The 20,005-nt window shown below is 37.9% G+C and overlaps 3 protein-coding genes across 5 annotated transcripts; 1 reads left to right on the top strand and 2 right to left on the bottom strand.

The window, feature by feature from the left end:
* The first annotated feature begins 312 nt into the window (after positions 1–312).
* On the top strand, positions 313–2,183 carry LOC109001774 (molybdate transporter 1-like). Its single transcript, XM_035693011.1, has one exon. The coding sequence runs from the start codon at positions 463–465 to the stop codon at positions 1,891–1,893; it is 1,431 nt and encodes a 476-aa protein (XP_035548904.1). The 5' UTR covers positions 313–462; the 3' UTR covers positions 1,894–2,183.
* Positions 2,184–4,437: 2,254 nt separating this feature from the next.
* On the bottom strand, positions 4,438–10,528 carry LOC109001775 (probable ADP-ribosylation factor GTPase-activating protein AGD14). Of its 2 annotated transcripts, none has more exons than XM_018979178.2 (14): positions 10,122–10,528; positions 9,792–9,924; positions 9,266–9,327; positions 9,073–9,160; positions 8,907–8,968; positions 8,504–8,603; positions 7,983–8,369; positions 6,896–7,498; positions 6,431–6,595; positions 6,246–6,353; positions 6,025–6,156; positions 5,309–5,402; positions 5,090–5,135; positions 4,438–4,823 (listed from the first exon to the last, which is right to left on the bottom strand). In XM_018979178.2, the coding sequence occupies exons 2-14, from the start codon at positions 9,888–9,890 to the stop codon at positions 4,688–4,690; spliced, it is 2,082 nt and encodes a 693-aa protein (XP_018834723.1). In that variant the 5' UTR covers positions 9,891–9,924; positions 10,122–10,528; the 3' UTR covers positions 4,438–4,687. The 2 variants fall into 2 exon arrangements, with proteins under 2 accessions (XP_018834723.1, XP_035548794.1); XM_035692901.1 differs by having other exon boundaries at positions 6,073–6,156; positions 10,122–10,525.
* A 2,215-nt stretch (positions 10,529–12,743) lies between these two features.
* On the bottom strand, positions 12,744–20,005 carry LOC118349233. 2 transcript variants are annotated; one of them, XM_035692885.1, is made up of 5 exons: positions 19,779–20,005; positions 17,143–19,667; positions 15,014–16,735; positions 13,876–14,131; positions 12,744–13,780 (listed from the first exon to the last, which is right to left on the bottom strand). In XM_035692885.1, the coding sequence occupies exons 2-5, from the start codon at positions 19,582–19,584 to the stop codon at positions 13,203–13,205; spliced, it is 4,998 nt and encodes a 1,665-aa protein (XP_035548778.1). In that variant the 5' UTR covers positions 19,585–19,667; positions 19,779–20,005; the 3' UTR covers positions 12,744–13,202. The 2 variants fall into 2 exon arrangements, with proteins under 2 accessions (XP_035548778.1, XP_035548777.1); XM_035692884.1 differs by having other exon boundaries at positions 17,143–20,005.

The raw sequence follows: 20,005 nt of genomic DNA, 5'->3' as shown, positions 1-20,005 counted from the left end.
TGGCTTGGGCTAGTTCAAGAGGATCTTGGGCTTCTGAAGCCTATTGTGGGCTTGGGCTAATTCAATATTTTCAGAAATTTGAGGAGTGTAAATGCTTTCAGTGAGCTTCTGTACGGGATAATAGAACCAACCCATTAACCTGCTCAAGGGCTAATTCAAAATTTTCAGAAATTTGATAAGAGTGTAAATATCTCATTACTATTTGTTTAACGCATCTCATCTCAATTCTGTCCAAACAAGGGCTCAAAGTCAAACGTAGAGCAGATACCCAGGGCTACCAATAGTGGCCGTGGCACGTCGTATATTTTTTTGTTTTCTCCCGGCTCCCTCTAAATCAATCAAAAAGACATATTAACCTTCTGTGACTCTGTCAGCTTGGAATCCAGTATAAAATACGGCATCAATCCATATTTATTCCCAACCGTCCATATTGCATTCGTCTTCTCTCACTGTTACACTTCCATGGAGGCCCAGAACCCTAATACCCCACATCTGCATGGCCTCCAAAATCCACCTGAAACCGCTCGCAAATCTTCCGTGTCCAGTTTCACGGCTAAAGTTGTAGACAAAGTGAAAACCAACTTGGTTTTCCGGTCGAAATGGGCTGAATTGAATGGGGCAATGGGGGACTTAGGCACGTATATACCAATAGTGTTGGCCTTGACACTTGTGGATAACCTTAACCTGGGTACAACATTGATCTTTACCGGGCTTTACAACATTATAACTGGGGCCGTTTATGGCGTCCCCATGCCTGTGCAGCCCATGAAGTCCATCGCTGCCGTGGCCATCTCCGGGACCGGCTTTGGCGTCCAGGAAATCATGGCTTCCGGAATCTTGACCGGGGGGATTTTATTTGTTTTAGGTGTCACGGGTTTGATGCAGCTCGTGTATAAGATAATTCCTCTTTCTGTTGTTAGGGGAATTCAGCTGGCACAAGGCTTGTCATTTGCCCTGACCGCGGTGAAGTACATTAGAAAAGTTCAGGATTTTTCTAAGTCTAAGTCTATGGGGGAAAGGCCCTGGCTTGGATTGGATGGAATGGTCTTGGCCATTGTTTGTGCTTGTTTTATTGTCATTGTCAATGGTGCGGGCGACGAACAAAGGGAGGAAAGAGATGAAGAAGTCAATGGTACTCATGATTTGGGTTATGAAGAGAGGCCCCCAAGATCAAAAGGAGGAAACTTTAGAAGAATTATCTTCTCACTTCCTTCAGCTTTTATGATATTTCTTTTGGGTGTTGTATTGGCTTTTATAAGAAAACCTAAAGTGGTGAACGACATCAAATTTGGACCATCTTCTTTTGAAGTGGTGAAAATATCGAAACATGCTTGGAGGGAAGGGTTCATCAAGGGAACAATTCCTCAGCTCCCCTTGTCAGTATTAAATTCTGTGATAGCTGTGTGCAAGTTGTCATCTGATCTTTTTCCGGGAAAGGATTTCTCGGCCACGTCCCTTTCGGTGACTGTAGGATTAATGAATATTATAGGATGTTGGTTTGGAGCCATGCCGAGTTGCCATGGTGCGGGAGGGCTAGCAGGCCAATATAAGTTTGGTGGCAGGAGTGGTGGGTGTGTGGCTCTTCTTGGCACAGCCAAATTGGTATTGGGTTTGGTATTAGGGAGTTCTTTGGCTAAGATTTTGAACCAATTTCCTGTTGGGGTCTTAGGAGTTCTCCTCCTGTTCGCCGGGATTGAACTAGCCATGGCTTCAAGGGACATGAATACCAAGGAGGAATCCTTTGTGATGCTTCTTTGCACAGCCGTTTCTCTAGTTGGCTCGAGTGCGGCGCTTGGCTTCGTGTGCGGGATTGTTGCGCATTTGATTTTAAAGCTACGAAATTTTAGTAAGGATCAATCCCTTTCTACGGGATGGATGCATGGAAACCCTTAGCCAAGTGATCATCTTAATGTTTACCACATGCAAATATGCAGTTGTATGTGCTTTGTTTGAAGGATTTGCTTTTGAGGTTTCGGATTTGAAGTTTGAAGTACCGCTGTGAATGAAAGTTCTTGGTGGCAAAAATTAAGTTGATCCAAGTCATTGCATGTTCTACTTTGTGAGCCCCTAAATGTTCCTGGCCTCCCCACCTGCGTTGTAGTTCGCCTACAATGTATCATGTAAATATCATTGCTTGCTATGATTATATGAATAAAAAGTAGTCAAAAACTCTTTGTACGTAATTGATGCTTAATTCACGATTGCTTATTCCTTCTAATGACGTTGTCCACTCTTCATGTCCTTGTCTCCCGTGTATCTTGCAATATTGCAGATTCTTGATTTGTGCTTGTGAATAAAGATCGATCTTACATGACTTTATTGTGAGATTTAGCAATTAAGCATATCGATAAAGGAGAAAAAAGAAATGGAATGGAATGAGAATCCAATGCATGATCATAACATATTCTTCGATGCAAAAAATTTGCAATATTTTATTCGTTTTGTGACAATTCGAATGGCAAATCTTCCACTTCGTAGTTTCTTTATGCAACTTATTATTATTATTATTATTTTGCTAGATATATATGCAGCTTAATTTATATACGAGTAAGTAGTATTACATAAAGAAACCGAATCCTTATGATTGACTCAAGTGGTAAACATGCACCTTAATATTGGTGGTATGCTTTCTTCAACATTTAAGGTTCGAGTCTTCTTAGTTGTAAACAATCTTTAAATATCATCGGAATTGAGAATTTTTTCTTTAAATTATCAGAGTTGCATTTATGAGAAACTCCTTATTTAGGATCTGTGCATTCTGAAATTAGTCAAGACATTGTTATCAGACACCTGGTGCCAAATCAAAACTGTTACATGAAGAAAACACGTATACATTTGAATCTTTGAATGAAAAAAAAAAATTGATGTTCATGAACATTGAACAATCGGTAAAAATGTTCAAAAAATGCTAAGTGGCATGTTCACATAATATATATGCCCCACGTACCTCTTTATGAGAGATCGATTTGGGGTAAAGATGTTGTGGCAGTCTCCAGAGCATGTTTTGGCCATCGATGCCCGTATCGAATATATGAGTGAGTTGGAAAACACCAGAAAAAGATCAAAATAAACATCTTCGTTTACAATAATTAATCAAAATAAATAAAACTTTCAATGAAATAGCACAATAACAGCAAGTGTGTACAAATCTTTCTCATTTTTTGCCTAGTTTAGTTATTTGATTGAGAAAATTCAATGATGTTGCTATAAATGTTTAATTTATCTGATCTATTTATTTTATTTTAAAAGATGGAATTAATTTTGTATAAAATATAGAGGGTTTTGATTCATCAGATCAATGGTCAAATGAATAATCCCCCTTACTTAATTGCTTGTCATAGACTCATAGTCTACTACAAATTAAGTTCTTGACCTTGGCAAATCAAACGATAAAATAAGTCTAGCCCAGGAGATATATTTTCATCTTGAGAATTATTACAGATACAAAAAGATTATACAAATTAAACTTACAAACTGATGCGGTTTCATGGAATCCATTAGATCTATTTTATAATAAAAGTAACTTTACAATCTGACGTACTACATCAATTTATAGGTTTACTTTTGTGGTACCCTTTTGTGGTTAAAGTATTTTCCTTCTATCTTTACAACTTCAAACATTTTTTTTTATTAGGCCCTCTTTTGAAATCCATCATCCATTTGAATCAAGTTTGATGCTTTCACAAAATAAATATGAAGGTAAAGATTCCAAGGATATGAATAAAGAACCAAATTCCAAATGAAAAAACAACGCAATGGCCAGTCGAACTGTTCATCCGGTTCCGGCATGAGAATTAAAGAGAAAATTGACAAATACTTGGAAGTGCTTGAAAGGACTGAAAGTTTGAAACCCTTTTTCTTCCTTTGGCTCCCTTGAAAAGGCAAATGATGGGAATAATAATGGGTCTATCTCTGATTAAGATCAGTGGCATAGAAGTCAACTTTTAGTCCTTTCAAGCACTTCTTCCCAGCTGTATTTGTCAACTTCTCTTTAATTCTTCCTATCGGAGTTGACACCTGTTATGGCACGTATCCTCCTTAGCAATGCCCCAACTCCTTTGCCTTTTATGGCCACCTCCCAACTGCCTCCACTCTTCTCAAATCTCAAGTTCAGAGAATATTTAGGTCGATTGTTAACCCAATGTGGAAGTTCACCTGATATTTGTTTTTAGGTATTAAGAAAAATGGATTTGAGATATATAGGTATTCTCTCAAGTTTAGAGAATATTTTTTCAGCACGTTATGTGTAAAACAAGTTTTACATTCCAAAAAAGAAAAAAAAAAACAAAGTTTTACACGCAGATCTAACAAGTTGTGCATCACAGATGTGATAAACTTTCCTACCATTAAAAACAAAACAACCCTCGTCTCGTCCTAAAGAAGTACACTCATAAAACAAAACAAAACAAAACAGAAATAAGAAACAGTAATTCCATGGTACTAAGTTCTCTTTCTCAATTTTATTGATTAAAAGATGCGTCATTTCATACATACGGCAATCAAAGGCTCTAGCTACAGTACAGTAGTATTATAAATGGTGACAGCAAATCATATGAAAGGATGGAGTGAAATGAATTTATCCATGCACTTCTCTGAACATTTGCAATGTTCTAATACCCTTGATCACTTGGCAGAAATATAAGAAATAAGCCACCAGATCATTAGGCAAATCATATTGTTCTTTTACTTATCCAAAAGGATTTCCTCCCATTGAAGAAACAGGATTTGGACTGCTCGATGCTGAGTATTTTCCAGTTGACTGTTGAGCTGTGTTTAAGGATCCAAAGACACCATCACTGCCAATCCCACTGAGTCCTTGTGATCTGCAATGACACTCGAGAAAGCTCCGAGTTATCATCCTTGGCAGGGCGTTGCGTGAGAAAAAACTACTCTTTACAAGGACCCTTTTATTTCCATGGTGTAATTTTGGAAGAAAATAATACGGTATTTGCTTTAAGTGAAATGAAGGGAAGCAAGCAGCTGGCATTAGGTGTACTTATTATTCAGGATGGTCCCACTTTGAGCATAATTTATCTTCAAATCAAAAGAGAATGAAAAAAAGAACAAAACTGGACCAAGAACATGTTACCTGGATGGTGGCATATTATTATGTGCTTGTGTCCCTATGTATGCACCTGAGATTATTAGATTGAACATCAAAACTAGAACCAACAAAAAATGGGGCACCAGAGGAATAAATATTTGTTTTAGTAAAAGAAAAGTAAAACTGCCGAGGGACATGGCCGATTCAAAAGAAGATGAATGTGGAGTCCAGATGCATTAGATGGTGATTGAGGTGTCATCAAACCTGAAGACTGGGTACTAAGGCTGGAAGTATATAATAAGGGGCTAGCAGCTGACACATTTGGCAGTGCACCTTGCAAAGATGCCATGGAAGGAAACTACAACACAGATAACACAAATTTTGAAGGTTAGAACAAACTTAATCTACTTTATTTAATAATTTTTAAGCAAATACCTTGCAAGAGTACCCAAAAAATATGCATTTAGAAAAACAATTTAAATAGGAATATGTCAGTACTGATTTACTGATGATTAATTGTTGAAGTACTTCATACATGCAGAGTTTAATGTCATCACAGTCAAGCCTTTTTTAGTAGAAAAGCCTTTGAAGAACACTGTACATATGTCTCCAAGTTTTAATACACGTGTCATTCTTTGAGAGGTGAACAGATTCTCAAGGATATGAATATCAAGAATTGTAGTGAGACACCACATGGATACTGGTTGATGTCATTCAAGTGTAATCACCTTGAGAGCATGATATGGGAAATGAATGTATGTTGTTTAGATTCCAAATAATCATCTCTATTGTTCAGTGTGCATTTAATAGGGATCCCAATTTAGATGTAAGTTCTTCATTTCTGACACATACTTCCTATTGTATCTTTTTGAAACTCTCCTCCAGCAATTCTTGGTTGGCCACAGATACAAGAAAAACATAATTTATAATTTAAGATGTTGAAATGTTCAAGAGAACACTGGGATGAAGGAAAACATTACAATGATCCTAGTATATAGTATCAGTATCAGTTTCAGTTTTGTGCGTACTGGTGGGGCTTCTACTTGAGTTCTTTCATCATTAAGGTCAAATGGGTTTGTTGATCTTGCTGAGTTGGGAAATGCTGGAACCGTCTGTATGAAAAATATCCATATTAGCACATCATCACTCTGCATATAGTAATACAGATTATTTTGGTGGATTGTCGTGGTGCTGAATGTACCATTGCATTAGGATAATACTGCATGCCAAATCCCATGCCATAAGGAGAACCATTTTGCCAACCTGCAACAGGCGCTGCGACTGCTGCGTAGGTTGCAGTAAAAAGGTCCTACACATAAAATTATAATACATATCACCGAGACTAGTTTTGAGGAAAATTGAAATGGAATAAAGATATGCTATTACCGCAGGAAGTTCCTTTCTTCCATTAGACTGGGTTTCCACTAAAAGAGGCTCAGATCCAGCTCCAGAACCAGTGTCTTGTGCTGATTTTGAGACAGCTTGAGAAGATTGTTCAGTAAGAGCGCTCACATGACCCTGTCCATCAGGGAGACTCAAGGAAATCCACAGCTAGAGATATGCAGATGAAACAAGAGGATCACAAGATAAACAAGCTTACATAGGGAGAAATTTTATCTGGAAAAAATGAAAATGAATCATTTTTCAAATTGCAAACAACTGTACATTCTTTGTCAATTCCACCAATACTAAATTTTCTCTTCTGTAAAATCCAACCTTTTTTCACCATTTGGTTTTAATTTGCTGGTCTTTGAAAAAGATTGAGATGCATTCATTAGAGTTGAACATCAAGGTTGAAATAGAAAATGAAATTTAAATCCTAATTGAAAAAGGCCTCATCATGTGCCTCACCTGCTCATTTGAAGCTCGAACAGGTGTATTAGTAGTCTGTTGCATGACAGGGCTGTTATCTGCAGCTGAGGATGTGGTAGGATGATATTGCTGGATGTTGAATGGTTTCTGTTTGACAGAAATTTTAATATTGTCACCATTGTCACTAGGTGCAGCTTGTGGAGAACCAATGTCAAAAGGTTCTTCTGGCGTATAGTGTGTAGTTGACGCTGTTGTAGAAGCTCCAGCACTAATGGGTAATCTGGGCATCTGCTGTACACCTGTAGGGGTGGTGCCTGTGGCTGAGGTTGATAGTGTATCATCATTGCTAGGCCCTTCAGACATGTCACTAGCGGGTACAACTGGGGTTACTGACAATTCAAATAGTAAAGATTCGAAAGTATTTGCGCTTGGAACTTGAAATGTCTTCTCCTTTGTAGGCTGTTGAATTGAGGCCATGTCGCCAACACTATCTGAGTGAGGCATCTGTGGTGTCTGTGGTATTGTTTCAGCATCAAGGGGATCAGAATCAGTACTTAAATCAATCAAGCTTCCTGAAATTTTGTGTTTATGTTCTGCTGGGCTCTTATCAGTGGAACACTGGTCACTGGAAGACTCAATCTTCTGCAACGAGGAACACTTAAAGAATAAGTTCCTTTTGAATTAGAAACTCCAAAAATACAGATTAGAAACTGAAGACAAAGGAATAACAAATTCAATGTGCAGAGCTCAAGAACAGCTAGTAATCAGAACTCAAGCACTGGAAAAGTCATGCCCTAATAAACTATCACCTTGAACTCACTTAACCAACCAATATAAATATCGCAGAGTTTATAGAAAATGAACAAAACTAAGTTCGGGGAAGAATTACATAAAAGTAAAAGACAGTGTTTACTGTCTAACAGAGTCTGACTTGTGAAACATTACTTTCCCAGGAGTATTTCTGTCGAGGTACCTTCCCTGTTGTAGGCTACCTTATATTGTTCCTCAAGGGAATATATGGCAGATGCATCCAGTTAAAAATTCATAATTACATTCTTGAATGAAAGAGAACACATAACAATAACAGGCCTCTGAAAGAAGGGAGGAAACCATAGCATTACGGCACCTGAGAATGGGGAGAACCATCAGCATCCTTCCCGTTAATTGCTGTAGAAAGTTCGCCTACCTGTAGGGGAGGAATGCCGTCTCCCAAAATATCTCTAAGAGAGCGTACCTCTGGTGAAAGGGACCTATCTGTGTTCTTTGGAAATTTTGAGAAATTAAGGGATCCATACTCATTTTCTCGAAACCTGTCATCAACAATCTCGAAGCGGACAGGGTTTCTCCTGAAACCTCCGTATCGTGAATTTTCTTGGGAATATTGAGGACTTCTTCTTTCATCATAATAATATTTGAAACTTCCATCCTCACTTCGCCGACCAGGACTAGAGCTTCTAGACCCACCACGATACGCTTGAACTTTTGTGCTTTCATAAGATTCCTTCTTTTCATTCTGTAGAATATAGAGAAAAAACACTTCAAAAATGAGGCATCTTTGACTCTAGAGCACTCAATAGAACTTCTAATTTTCCAGTGGACAAAAATCAGAATTTTAAAAGTAGGATATGATCCATATGGAGAGCTTACCGATCTCAGTCTAGGGAGCTGCTTCTCCGTACTCTTCTCTCCGGTGTATTTTCTATCCACATAGACATGCTTGATAAAATCCCGAAGTCTTTGAATATTACTGGAGAATATACGTGAATCAGAAACATTCAATACAAATTCTGTGATCAACATAAAAGGAGTAAAATAAAATAAATAAAATTTAAATTTAAAAAAAAAATGATGATGGTTTAACGATTTCCAAATTGTAAGTCTCGTATAAATTCTTATAAAAAAATGAATTTTACCTTAAAAAATTATAAAAAAACTATTCTTTATTGGTTAAATCTATTTTTTTTATAAAATATTTGTATATATGTTGTCTATTTGAAACTTGTATATAACATTACTTTAAAAAAAACTATAAAAGGAGTTGGGTAATAACCTTGCATCAGGGTAAAGTTGGCGCCGAGTATCCCAAGATTTGAAATAAATTTGCCTTGCTCGCTATGAACCCATTTGAGTTAAAAAAAAAAATAGAAAAAAAAGTATAATTAGAGGACGAGAAAGAGCAGTAACTAGATCAAGTACAACTGGATATGAATGTATACCTCATTTCCCCCTGCTTGAAGAGCACTAACTTCTTCATCACTGAATTTAGCAACCGATACTGATTTTACACGGTGAGTGAATTCCCGACTGGAATACTTGCAATAATTAGTATGTCACTTTAATTAAGTGAGAATTCTCAGATCATTCAAGCAATATTAACTACAGAAAGACAATGAATCCATAGATACTTACTGCACTCCACTGCAGTTTGTGCAAACAAACGTCAAGAAAGTTGTGCAAACATATTGTGGTCCCTGCTAATAGAACTTTTATAAGTTAGTCATCCTATCGTTTTATAAAATGGAATCACATGAAAGCATAGAAATTACAGGAAAAAAAAAAATAAGACCAGATATCAAGATTATAAATTTCATTTCAAATCTGTGACTAATGAAACACAAACATTGCAGATGAAACTGAAGAAGTTTAAGGCATCAAACGACCTCAATGCTCCTAAATAAGAGATAGATATAGTAGTTCAGAAAAATAAACCCAGAAAAGTGAAACGCATGTTTTAGGGACACAAGGCTCACAAGCAAAGAGCCTTGATAGCACCACTCCTCAAACACAGGAATGGGTGCTCAATCCTGTGACTTTAAATGATTGTAGTATACAAAGTAGGCGTGTTTAGAGAATATCAAAATGCATTTTCCCTGTCGGATTCTCACAACTAAAATCACATAATAACAAGAGGATCGCTTGAGAAGAAATTTCATACCAAACTGTTGCAATTGATGCATCTTCTATTCTCAGGAAGCCTCAAAAGACCGCGGATAGTTCTTTCAATTCTCTCGTCTTCCTTCATCCGATTTGCCATTGTTCAAAAATTTCACACCTCCTTTATCCCCCCCCTCCAAAAAAAAAAAAAGAACAGAAAAATGAAAACAACAGATCAATAGATAGGAACTTTTCTTTTAAAATCAACAGATACACAGTCAATCAGAGCCAAGTTGGTAATGTTCTGTTTATTTCTCCGAGCGAATTGGGCAGGGAAAAAAAGTTTGATATGCTTTCAGGTAGTTCTGCACTTCTACTTTCACATGCCAACCTGTATAATGTTGAACGTACAATTTTAGCTTTCAAGTCTCCGCCTTTCCTACATTTTCTCAGCCACCGGACAGGGACAATATCTTGAACCCACTTGGCTAATTTTCCTTTCCATATTGCAAAAACAAGCCTTCTTATTTTTGGTTATTTATTTTTAACCAGTATAATCCGAAGATGTAAGAACTAGTTTTGCAATTCTAAGGGAAAACAGAGGGAGAAATTCGGGAATGGGCCTGGTTCTTTGATGGATAGTTGTGCCTAAAGGAACCGCATTAGAAGAGAAATCGGTCTGTGAATGAAAACTTTGAAGAAGAAGAAGAAGAAGAATAGGAGAGAATAATATAGGCAAGCATAATTTCAGAGAATTGCACAATTTTTAAGGAATTCGAGGAGGAGATGTACACCAGAAAACCGTTGCTTTTGCGAGAGAGAGAGAGAGAGACAGAGAGAGGTGAAGAGGATGGGAGGGGAAGTTGCCGGAAATAACGGTAAGCCGAACTGTTGTGGGTTCCGTTGGGCTTAGCTGGACTATGTTGTAAAGGTCAAAAAGGAAAATTTGAATAAAGTTTTTTAAAAATAATATTATAATGAGACTTTGAGAAAATAGCCTTAAAAAGGTTGAAAAGTTGTTAAAATATAATTTTTTTAAAGATATTTTTGTTTTGATTTTTTGTCAAAAAAAATATATATATATTTTTAACTTTCTATTAAAATTGAGATGAATGATTAAATGAAAATAATGAAATAATAAATTTTACTAAGGTAGAAAGGTATTTAGTTTGAAATTGAAAAACTCTTTTGAAAAATTTCAAAAATTAGACTTAACTAAACAGAGTTTGACTTTCGAAAACGATCTCTTGCAGTGCTAAATGCGAAATTTCTGATGATTCTTTTTAAAGATTTTTTAGAGTATATAAAAGAAAGGATGGGATGTTCCATCCACATTTTAAAAAAATTTGTTATCAGTTAAAATTGCATTAGGACATGGTCGTGTCTTGCCTAGGACTAGTTTGGGTGCGAATATATTGTCAGGTATTATTTTTTTATTATTATTTATAAAATATTACAAAATATTTCACTATTCAAACGCAATCTAAGTCAACGTAATATGCACATAATTGATTAACAATTATAAAATAAATACATTTGCACGTACAGGGTACATGTTGATCGTTTTAAGGAACTATCATGGTTTCACAAAAACTTGCTATTAGAAAATGACATAGATGCAACAAATCCGTATCAACCTCAAACTAGTTTTGTTTTTGTTTTTTTTCCTGAACAATACCCTTCATTAATATCAACCATCCTTAGTACACTGGATGATAAAACATGAAAAATAACTAAAAATAAATACAATTTAGAAAGGTGGATCATTGCCGCTAAATCCAACAGATATTGCAGAATTTTGATTAAGGGTATGCAACCAACAATGTTGTTGGTTGCGGCTCATTACGCAATTGGATGCGTGCATCAATTCTGAGAATGATGTAACTTAACTGATTGCCATACCTCAAAGCTTTGAAGAAGTTATCCCGTGTCTCATGATATGCCTTATAAAATTCAATCTGGATTCTGTTGAGATTTTTCCAAGGCGGTAATGACTTTCTAAGAGTCCCCTTCAAATTTTCAATTGTTATTTTCTTGAGTTATCTTGAATATGCTTCTTTTACTCTAGCAGAGCTGTCATGGCTTCACTTTGATGTGGATTGCAGCTGGTTGAAAATCATGTTATTGCAAACTCTACTGAACCATTATGAGCCCTGCATATTGATGTTGAAGTACTTCCCGATGATCTTACTGCAACATCAAAAGAGATTGAGAAGTATTCTAGAAGTGGGAGATTTCTTCAGGGGATGCTATTTATTTCTTTCAAATCTCAGGTAGTTGGTCCCTATAAGTTTTCAAAGCTTTTGAAACAAACAGGTCAATCTCAGGAATTCGTGACATGATCCAATTGGAAATGTTCTCCCCGCCAACAAAGAAGATATCTAAAGACCTAGGTGACAAAGTGGACATCTATCTTGCTCCTCATTAAGAGTGATGCATGTTTTCAGTAGAGATCTAGTAGGCAAAATGTTGTTCATAACTTTCCAGATGAAGAGTTTCGACCGATCTAAAATTTTTAAAGTCTAAAGTTTCTTCCAATTAGAGGGACCAAGGAAAGAAATAGAGTTATTAGATTGAATTGTTAACGCCACATAAGCAGATTTTACAGAGAAATTCCCAAATGAGTGATGGGATCATTTGAGCTTATCACTCATGTTGTGAAATTGATATTGGGCAAAAGGAATTTTCTCAAACAAGTTTAGTAGTTAGAGTGGTATAATCTTTACCTTTCAAGCTTTTGCAGGGGAAAGTAACTGCAAAGCGTAACACGTAACAAATAATTAAGGCAATTTATTCTATCAATAGTGTTGTGCAACCAGAGATTATACCACTCTCCGAGATGAAAATTTTTAACAGAGAGACAATATCCCTAATTTTAGTAATTATCCAGAAGAAATTAATAGCGATCATCATGCCATAAGATATAACAAACAGGTCGGATTGAAGATTTTTTTATTTTTTATTTATTTTTTATTTTTATCTTTTGTATATATCTAGTAGATGCCGATGTATGAGCAGACAGGAGATTCTGATTCCATTCACGTCGTGTTGTATTATTAGCACCAAGTGCTGCTTTAATTACCGAACCATACACTGCGGTTAAGGAGGGAGGGGAAAAAGAAGCAAAAATATTAATAAAAAAAAAAATTCCTGTACAACGATTTGGCAGCCAAAACTCCATGAAAGCCTCTATAACCTGCACGATCAGTACTGCAATAATTGCACTGAACCAAAAAAACTGATGGAAGTGGCAAATCACACTGTTGAAGCAGCAAATCCTTTCTCCCCTTTCGCTGCTCAGAACCTCAATGTTAGAAGATCATTACCGAATCTATGAATGATGACAAACTGCCGCCTCCATTGAAGAAGTATAAACCAGATTGATTCCATTCGAAACAATGTCAATGTAAACAGCAGGCTGAAGGAATAGGTGAATTTCTAGCTCTTGATCATAATATTTCATTTGGTGACTCTACCCATCACCATTTAAGTCCTCAGAAGAGGCTTTGATCGCTTCAGCAGTCATTAGAGCAACCACTGCCTTGTGAATGGCCAGATCGGCTCTGTAAAGCAACCTCTGAGCCTTCTCTCTCTTGAGCTTAGCCATGTTAACTGCATGTTGCGCAGCACCAGATGCATCACGCAACCTGAACTCATCAAGATCAGAGCCATCCAACTGTTCAATACTGTGCCTCTGAGAACCATCCAAGTGATAATGCTGCTGTCTTGGCCACTCAGGTGATCCCATATTCCATCTATGAACCCCATTTCTCTTGTCTATAATTCCCTGATTGTATGACATCACCATCCGCTGGTCATTCAGAGATGCAAATGTCCCGAGTTTCTTTGACTTGTTCCTCTGAAATCTTGGGAGTTGATTCCTATCAAACCCATCATTGCTCATAGAGAAAAACCCCGTGCAGCCTGCATCCCGTGGTGAAAATATCCTTGGAGATACCTGAGGCAAAGGGGAATCATCTAAAGATTCATAGCTATGACCCAGATATGCAACCTTGTCGTCAGCAAAAGCAATCCCATTCAATCTTCTTCCTGAGGAAACAGATCAAACCAAAATAAGAAAAAGGTTTGCAAAGAAAACGAATCAAAAGAGTAACTGCGCATATTTAAAAGTGCAAGACGGTTACCAAAAGCAAGGAAACCATCCTGATCTCCAAAGAATGCATTGCTTTGCCCAGCAACTGAAAACTTCCTCTGAGACCTTTGCTTGGACCCCTTGTTGGGAACTTCCAAACCCCGCGGTTTTAAACAGAAAGCAAACATGGGTGGCTTTTCCATTGGTGCAGCCTTCTCCTGACATCCATTAGGGAGGTTGGTATTGACTTTGGCCATAGCTAGCTCCCACTCATTTACTTCTTGTTGATACCTTTCCCATAGTGGCGGCTGAATAAAGCACAATGAAATGAGCTTTGCAATGCATTACTAGAAACATATGAACCAGCAGACTATTATATACATGAACAAAATAAAAAGGAGTTGGAGAAAATCACAACTTAAAACACCAGCGGAAATGACCCCACATCAAATATATATCACCACAATTGTGTAAATATGCCAAGAAGTAAGGATGTCAAAACAAGGCCAACCAGAAGACGAAAGGCTAAGGAATATGGTAAGCAGTAAAAAAAAATATTTAATTGCCTCCTTTTCAAATTACTAATAAAAATTACCTCATTTTAAAATTGCAGATCAATTTAAACCAGAAAATATATTCCTAGAAAAGATGCGTATATGTTCAAATTTCGTCACTCCTTTTATTATGTGTTCAGCAAATTACATGGTCATCTTACTTTAGCGTTTATATTCTCCCAAAATTACTTGGATGATTTTGATGCCAAAGCAATCTCTGCAGCTTACAACCGATCTTAGGAGCATTTCTGCTTTTGTAAATTTCCTGTAATTAGTACTAGTGGCTTTTGAGTCTTTTTCATTTGCCACTCAACACTCAAACATGTACAAATGTGAGTATATGTGGCTGTGCACGGGTGTGGAGGTGGCCATGTTACGTTGAGATATGTATGTATGTACCTTTTCTCGTTTTACAAAAACCAGACTCCAAAGAGGCAAGAATAAAAGCCAAGTCTTCGATAATTAAAGTGCATTTATAACTAGGGGATGGCATCCTACTAAATAAGATTATTTCATATACTACCAAAAAATCATTATTTTTTTTTTATAAGTAATAATTTATTCAAGAAATAGGCATAAGCCCAAGCCCAAAAAATCATTATTAATTAGTCAGTAGAAAAGAGATTCAGAAGATACCTGAAGATGTCGGATTAAAGGCATTCCTTTCCTCTGCCTTTTTCGACGCCAATGCTCATAAACGGATTTGGTTACATCCATGGGTCCAACTCCATCCATGAGGTCCTCAATTTCGTCAGATGTGAACTGATCACGCTCTTGAGCATATGCAGCCTTCTCAAACCTGTCCATTGTCCTTTCAAATATCTCCTCAGTGATCTTTCCTGAGCTGCAGATGTTGGTTTCAGAGGAAGTCGGATTGTTCAAAATCCACTGCTCATCATCACTATCAATGTCATATAAGACACGTAATGGATTCAAAGCCATCTCAACATCTGTTTCAACCTGCCGGAAGTACTTTGAAGAACTGCGAACAAATGCCATTTCTGTTCCATTATCATCGTTTTTCTCTATCAAGTGAACCCCAGGAATGGGAATGTTTTTTATCAAAGCAGCACGAATATTGCGATTGTAACACTCTTCATGCATCTCCTTGAAAAGAGCCCACTGACTCCTATCTGGAAACTCCAAAATCCAATCTTTTCCTCCTTTCCACATCATGGCATGGGTGTAACGGTTTGTTGACCCAGGCTGCAAAAACTGATGTGCCTTGTATGAATATTTTGTAGCCCCCGAAAGTTTTACAGCAAGCCTCCACTCATTATGATCAAAAAGCTCTAGTACAAGTTGTGCTCCACATTCTCTCCACCCTCTGTCACCAAGTGTGATCAACACATTTGCATTACAAGATAACAACTCCACGTTCCTTTGAGAGCCTCCAGAAACATCTGATGATCTCTTCTCATTAGCCCTTCTGATTCGTTTGTGAGGAAGCACTTTCTGGTGATGACTTCTATGCTTCGAGTTAACATCAAAACCTCCAAGAGGCAACGAGTATGAAACCTGAGTTCGTGGCTTTTTAGGTCCATTGCTAAAACCATTTTGGAAGATGTCAGATTTTCCATCTGTCCATCCATGTGAGAGGTACCCAAACGACGAAAAATTATTTTTATTTCGATGCCATGTACTCCTTGGAGCAGTAGGGTTGGGGCTGGGGATGATGCCACCATTCCTACTCCAAGACAGATCTGTAGAATGCTGAGCATTGTGTAATTCACCATTCTCAGGCTTCTCAAATTGATTAGTTGGCGGAATTTCAACACTCAGACCATTCAAAAAAGATTGGGAACTGGTATCAGATGTATCTCTGTCAACTAAAGGTCTTGGCGATAAAGCACATTCTTCCTGATCAGAATGGTGGCTTTGCCACTTCTGTAGCTGGACAGTGGCATTGGTTCCAGCCTTTTCAGAATCCTGGGAACTGGCAGACATTCTGGAGAAATCAAGATCAACATTTTTGGAGTTCCAAGAGGAGTTTATGCAATCTCCATCATCTGATTTACCACGACAAATCCATCCATCACAAACAGTATTAATCCCAACAATATCCTTAGAGCAGTTCTCCATAGTAAAACAGTCATCTGCCATCAAACTCCCAGAGCTTTCTGGATGCTCTACTGAATCATGGTCCCGGAAACTGATATGAGCAACACGATGTTCCATAAGCAGCTTCAGATGCAAGCTAAGAAAAAATGTAGGTGCAGCAGAAAAACAAAGAGCAAATGGAGTAAGTTTCCAACACATCTCATTGAAATTAGATGATGGCTTGTTGATCTTCATGTGGGTGCAATCTCTGGCCAACCCCATGACACTTACACCCTGCTTAGACTTATTCCGCAAGTCCTGGTTGGAGGAAAAACTTATAGGAGTTAATACAGATCATAAACCAGATTAAAGAAAAATAGCCACCTTTCCATGCCTGACAGTCCACGGCAACAAAAGTATATTCTCTTTGCTTTACTAATAAACTTGATTCATAATGGAAAGAGGCAGTAGCTAGAATGGAAAGAGGCAGTAGCTAGAATAGAGATAAATATCTAAATGAAGGGGGAAGAAATACAAAATGGAAAAATATCCATGTATCTATTTCTAGCTCTTAATTGGGTGCATTCTCTTGTATACTTCCTGTGTACAAGGGCTATGGCTATTTTAGTATCAATAAAATTTCTTTTACCTATCAAAAACTTTTGGAAAAATATCCACAACCAATGAATCAAACTCGAGAAATGGAGGAAAAATAAAAGGAGTACCTTGACAGAGGAGGTCCACGCACGATCAGAAGTGATAGGGAACTGATTTCTTCCATTTTGAAATGCATGAATGTTATCATAAGTGCATTCTGACAGAGGTAGTTGCTTGGTAAGCAAACAATGCCTCTTAAGTTTACAGTCTAGGTACACCCACTTCGAATTCTTCAGTTCAGAAAAGTTGTAGAATGCAAACACAAGCTGCTTTCTAAGATCTTGAAAACCTGAGAATTTAAACCTAATTGAAGTTACTGGCAATTGAGAGTCTAAACACTTACCCTGTTCCTTTGGTTCATGAAATACTCTCAGGACGAGAAAAACAAAGGCTACAACCTGCTTGAAGCAACCCTCAAACAAGAGAAACCTCAGTCCAACTACATTATCAATGAAAAGCATCTCCAAGTGAACCTTTGGCCAGATGGTCATCACCATTCCATGCTGAAGTAATAATATAGCTCGAAAGAACCAAAAGTTATCTGCTCCAAATGAGTCATTCAGGACTAACTGCAGCGGGAAGCTTAACTCGAACCTGATTTGCCCAGACTTTATTGATGAAAAAGAGAAATCCAACAACCCTACATTGTCAAACAAATCAGGGTCCAACCTTCCAGGAGAAACATTGTGCTCTTCGGAATCACCAATTTCATCAACAAGAGGAGCACATGATGCAACAGAATCAGGTGTACTTCTTGATACAGGAGCATCCTTGGATGCATGATACAAGTCTCGGTCTGTTTGGTGCAGCCGCCGCCTAAAATAAACAATAGGCAGTTTTCTATCTTTGGGGCAAGTGGTGGCCATGGTAGGCCTCTCGAGCCTTACAGCTTCGGATAGTCTGTCTGAAAAATTGGAATTACCAGGTAATTTACTCTCATCCTGATCTCTTCTCAAAGAACCCCCATCCAAATGATGATGCGGATTTACAGTTTCGTCAGACAAACCTGCAGACCCAGCCTGCAAAGATGGACCAGATGTCTTCTGTTTCTTTGCAGCACTAGAGGGAGAAGATTTGATCCAACGAGTTGACCGAGCCAACCATGAGATGATGGGCTCTGAGTCCTTAAAGCTGCCTACACAACTCTCATCCTCTGTAGTCAAGCCTCTAGTTTCCTTTTCTTTACTCTTCAAGCTTCTTTTTCCCTCAACGGAATTTCTATTAGCTGATTTTCTCCGCCCTGCCTTTCCAAGAACTTCACTAGGCAGCAACAAAAGTTTGAACCTCTCATTCTGGAGGTTAATCCATTCCTCATCGCGATCATCATATTTGACATGATGAAGTTTTCTTTCTTTGTCATAGTCATTCACAAGGCCATAATACCAGCTCTGGTCCAAAGGCCAAAAGACCTTGATTCGCCGGTTCAATACCCAATATGGGTCCAAGTCCCCAAAGAAAACTTCATAGAAGTGGCGCCTTTTCCTTAAGTGTCCTTTCTCTTTGTGCTGCTTCCTTGGTCTCAATACTCTAAAAGCAGCATCAACAGATGCAGATTCTGACCCAGATAATGACTTAGACCTACGACCAACAAAATCTCGACCTGAAGATAAGAAAAAAGACAACCCATTGATGGATTGCAATGCAGAAGCCTTGCTGTTTGAAGGAAACCCAGTACAGCTAGGATCAAACCGTGATGATAGCATCCTCGCCGCATTCTCTTCAAGATTCTCCTCATCATCTTCTCGTGACTCATCAGATGTAGTAACAGAATTATCAACCAAGGACACAGCCTCCTCGACTACAGTTTTACGATCTGGTATCAAATCCCTCCTTTTTCTCCGGTTCCTTTGAGACTTTTTCAAAGACAAGTCACCATTGGTCGCAACCAAAACACCTTCATGCCCTTCTTCATTTGAGTGCATGGCCAAATTCGGCTCACTATTTCCATTTTCCTTAAATTCATCAAAACCCCTTTTTAGTTTAACTTTTGAAGACTCAACCTGGGCATCTGAATCATCGGGGCTTGACTTGTCTATCTGATCAACAAGAGCTACTTGACTACTAGACTCGCCCGCCGACTTCAACACTTGATGGCCTTCAAACTTCTTTCGACCAGTAAAACCCCTCTTCCGCTTCGGAATCCAAATGAAATTATCATTTAAACTATGAGAAACAGCATCAAACCCGCTACTGCTATTCAATTTCTGACTCAAACCCGAATTCAGATCCTTCGTATCATGGGAACTGGAATTTGACTGACCACTATACACTCCATCCACACTCTTTTTGCTGCTATCATTAACATTTTGTAAACTACTCAGAGAAACCTCTTTCCTATTCTTCTTCTTGTTCCTCCTATCGTCACCATCCTCAGAGCTACTATTATTCCTCTTCAAATTCCTACTCTGAAGCTCTTTCGTTGCCCTATTTTTATACAAACTCTTAAGATCCAAAGATCTAGATTTCTTAGGAATTGTAGCGCCATGTGAGTTTTCTACTCTATTTTCCATGGACTTTCATAAATCCAGACATCCAAATCGAAAATCCCCAATTTTCACATTCCATCATTCATGCCCCAGCGCATTTTAGAGATCTGTCCACCAAAACCATCACAAAAATCCCCCAGAATGACACATAATTAACAATCAAACCTCATCTACCACTCATACAGATCAATAGTCAAGCAAAATGGAACGATACATACCTCAACCAACATGTCACGAAAAAAAAAACGGAATCCTCGGAAAAATCGTGAAGATCACGAACAAGTAACATGGACTAGAGTGTGAATATGACGAGCCTTCTCATTTGAAACCCTAATAGATTCGTAGATTTTCCGCATTAATTTCAAGGAATTTTGATATTTTCGCCCCTATTTTTTCTTCTTCTTTTTTACCATGAGAAACGGACGGAAGCTAGGGTTTCTTTTGT

The sequence above is a fragment of the Juglans regia genome, chromosome 8, assembly GCF_001411555.2.
Source record: "Juglans regia cultivar Chandler chromosome 8, Walnut 2.0, whole genome shotgun sequence".
Taxonomy (NCBI): domain Eukaryota; kingdom Viridiplantae; phylum Streptophyta; class Magnoliopsida; order Fagales; family Juglandaceae; genus Juglans; species Juglans regia.
This window is presented reverse-complemented; position numbering and strand designations above follow the sequence as displayed.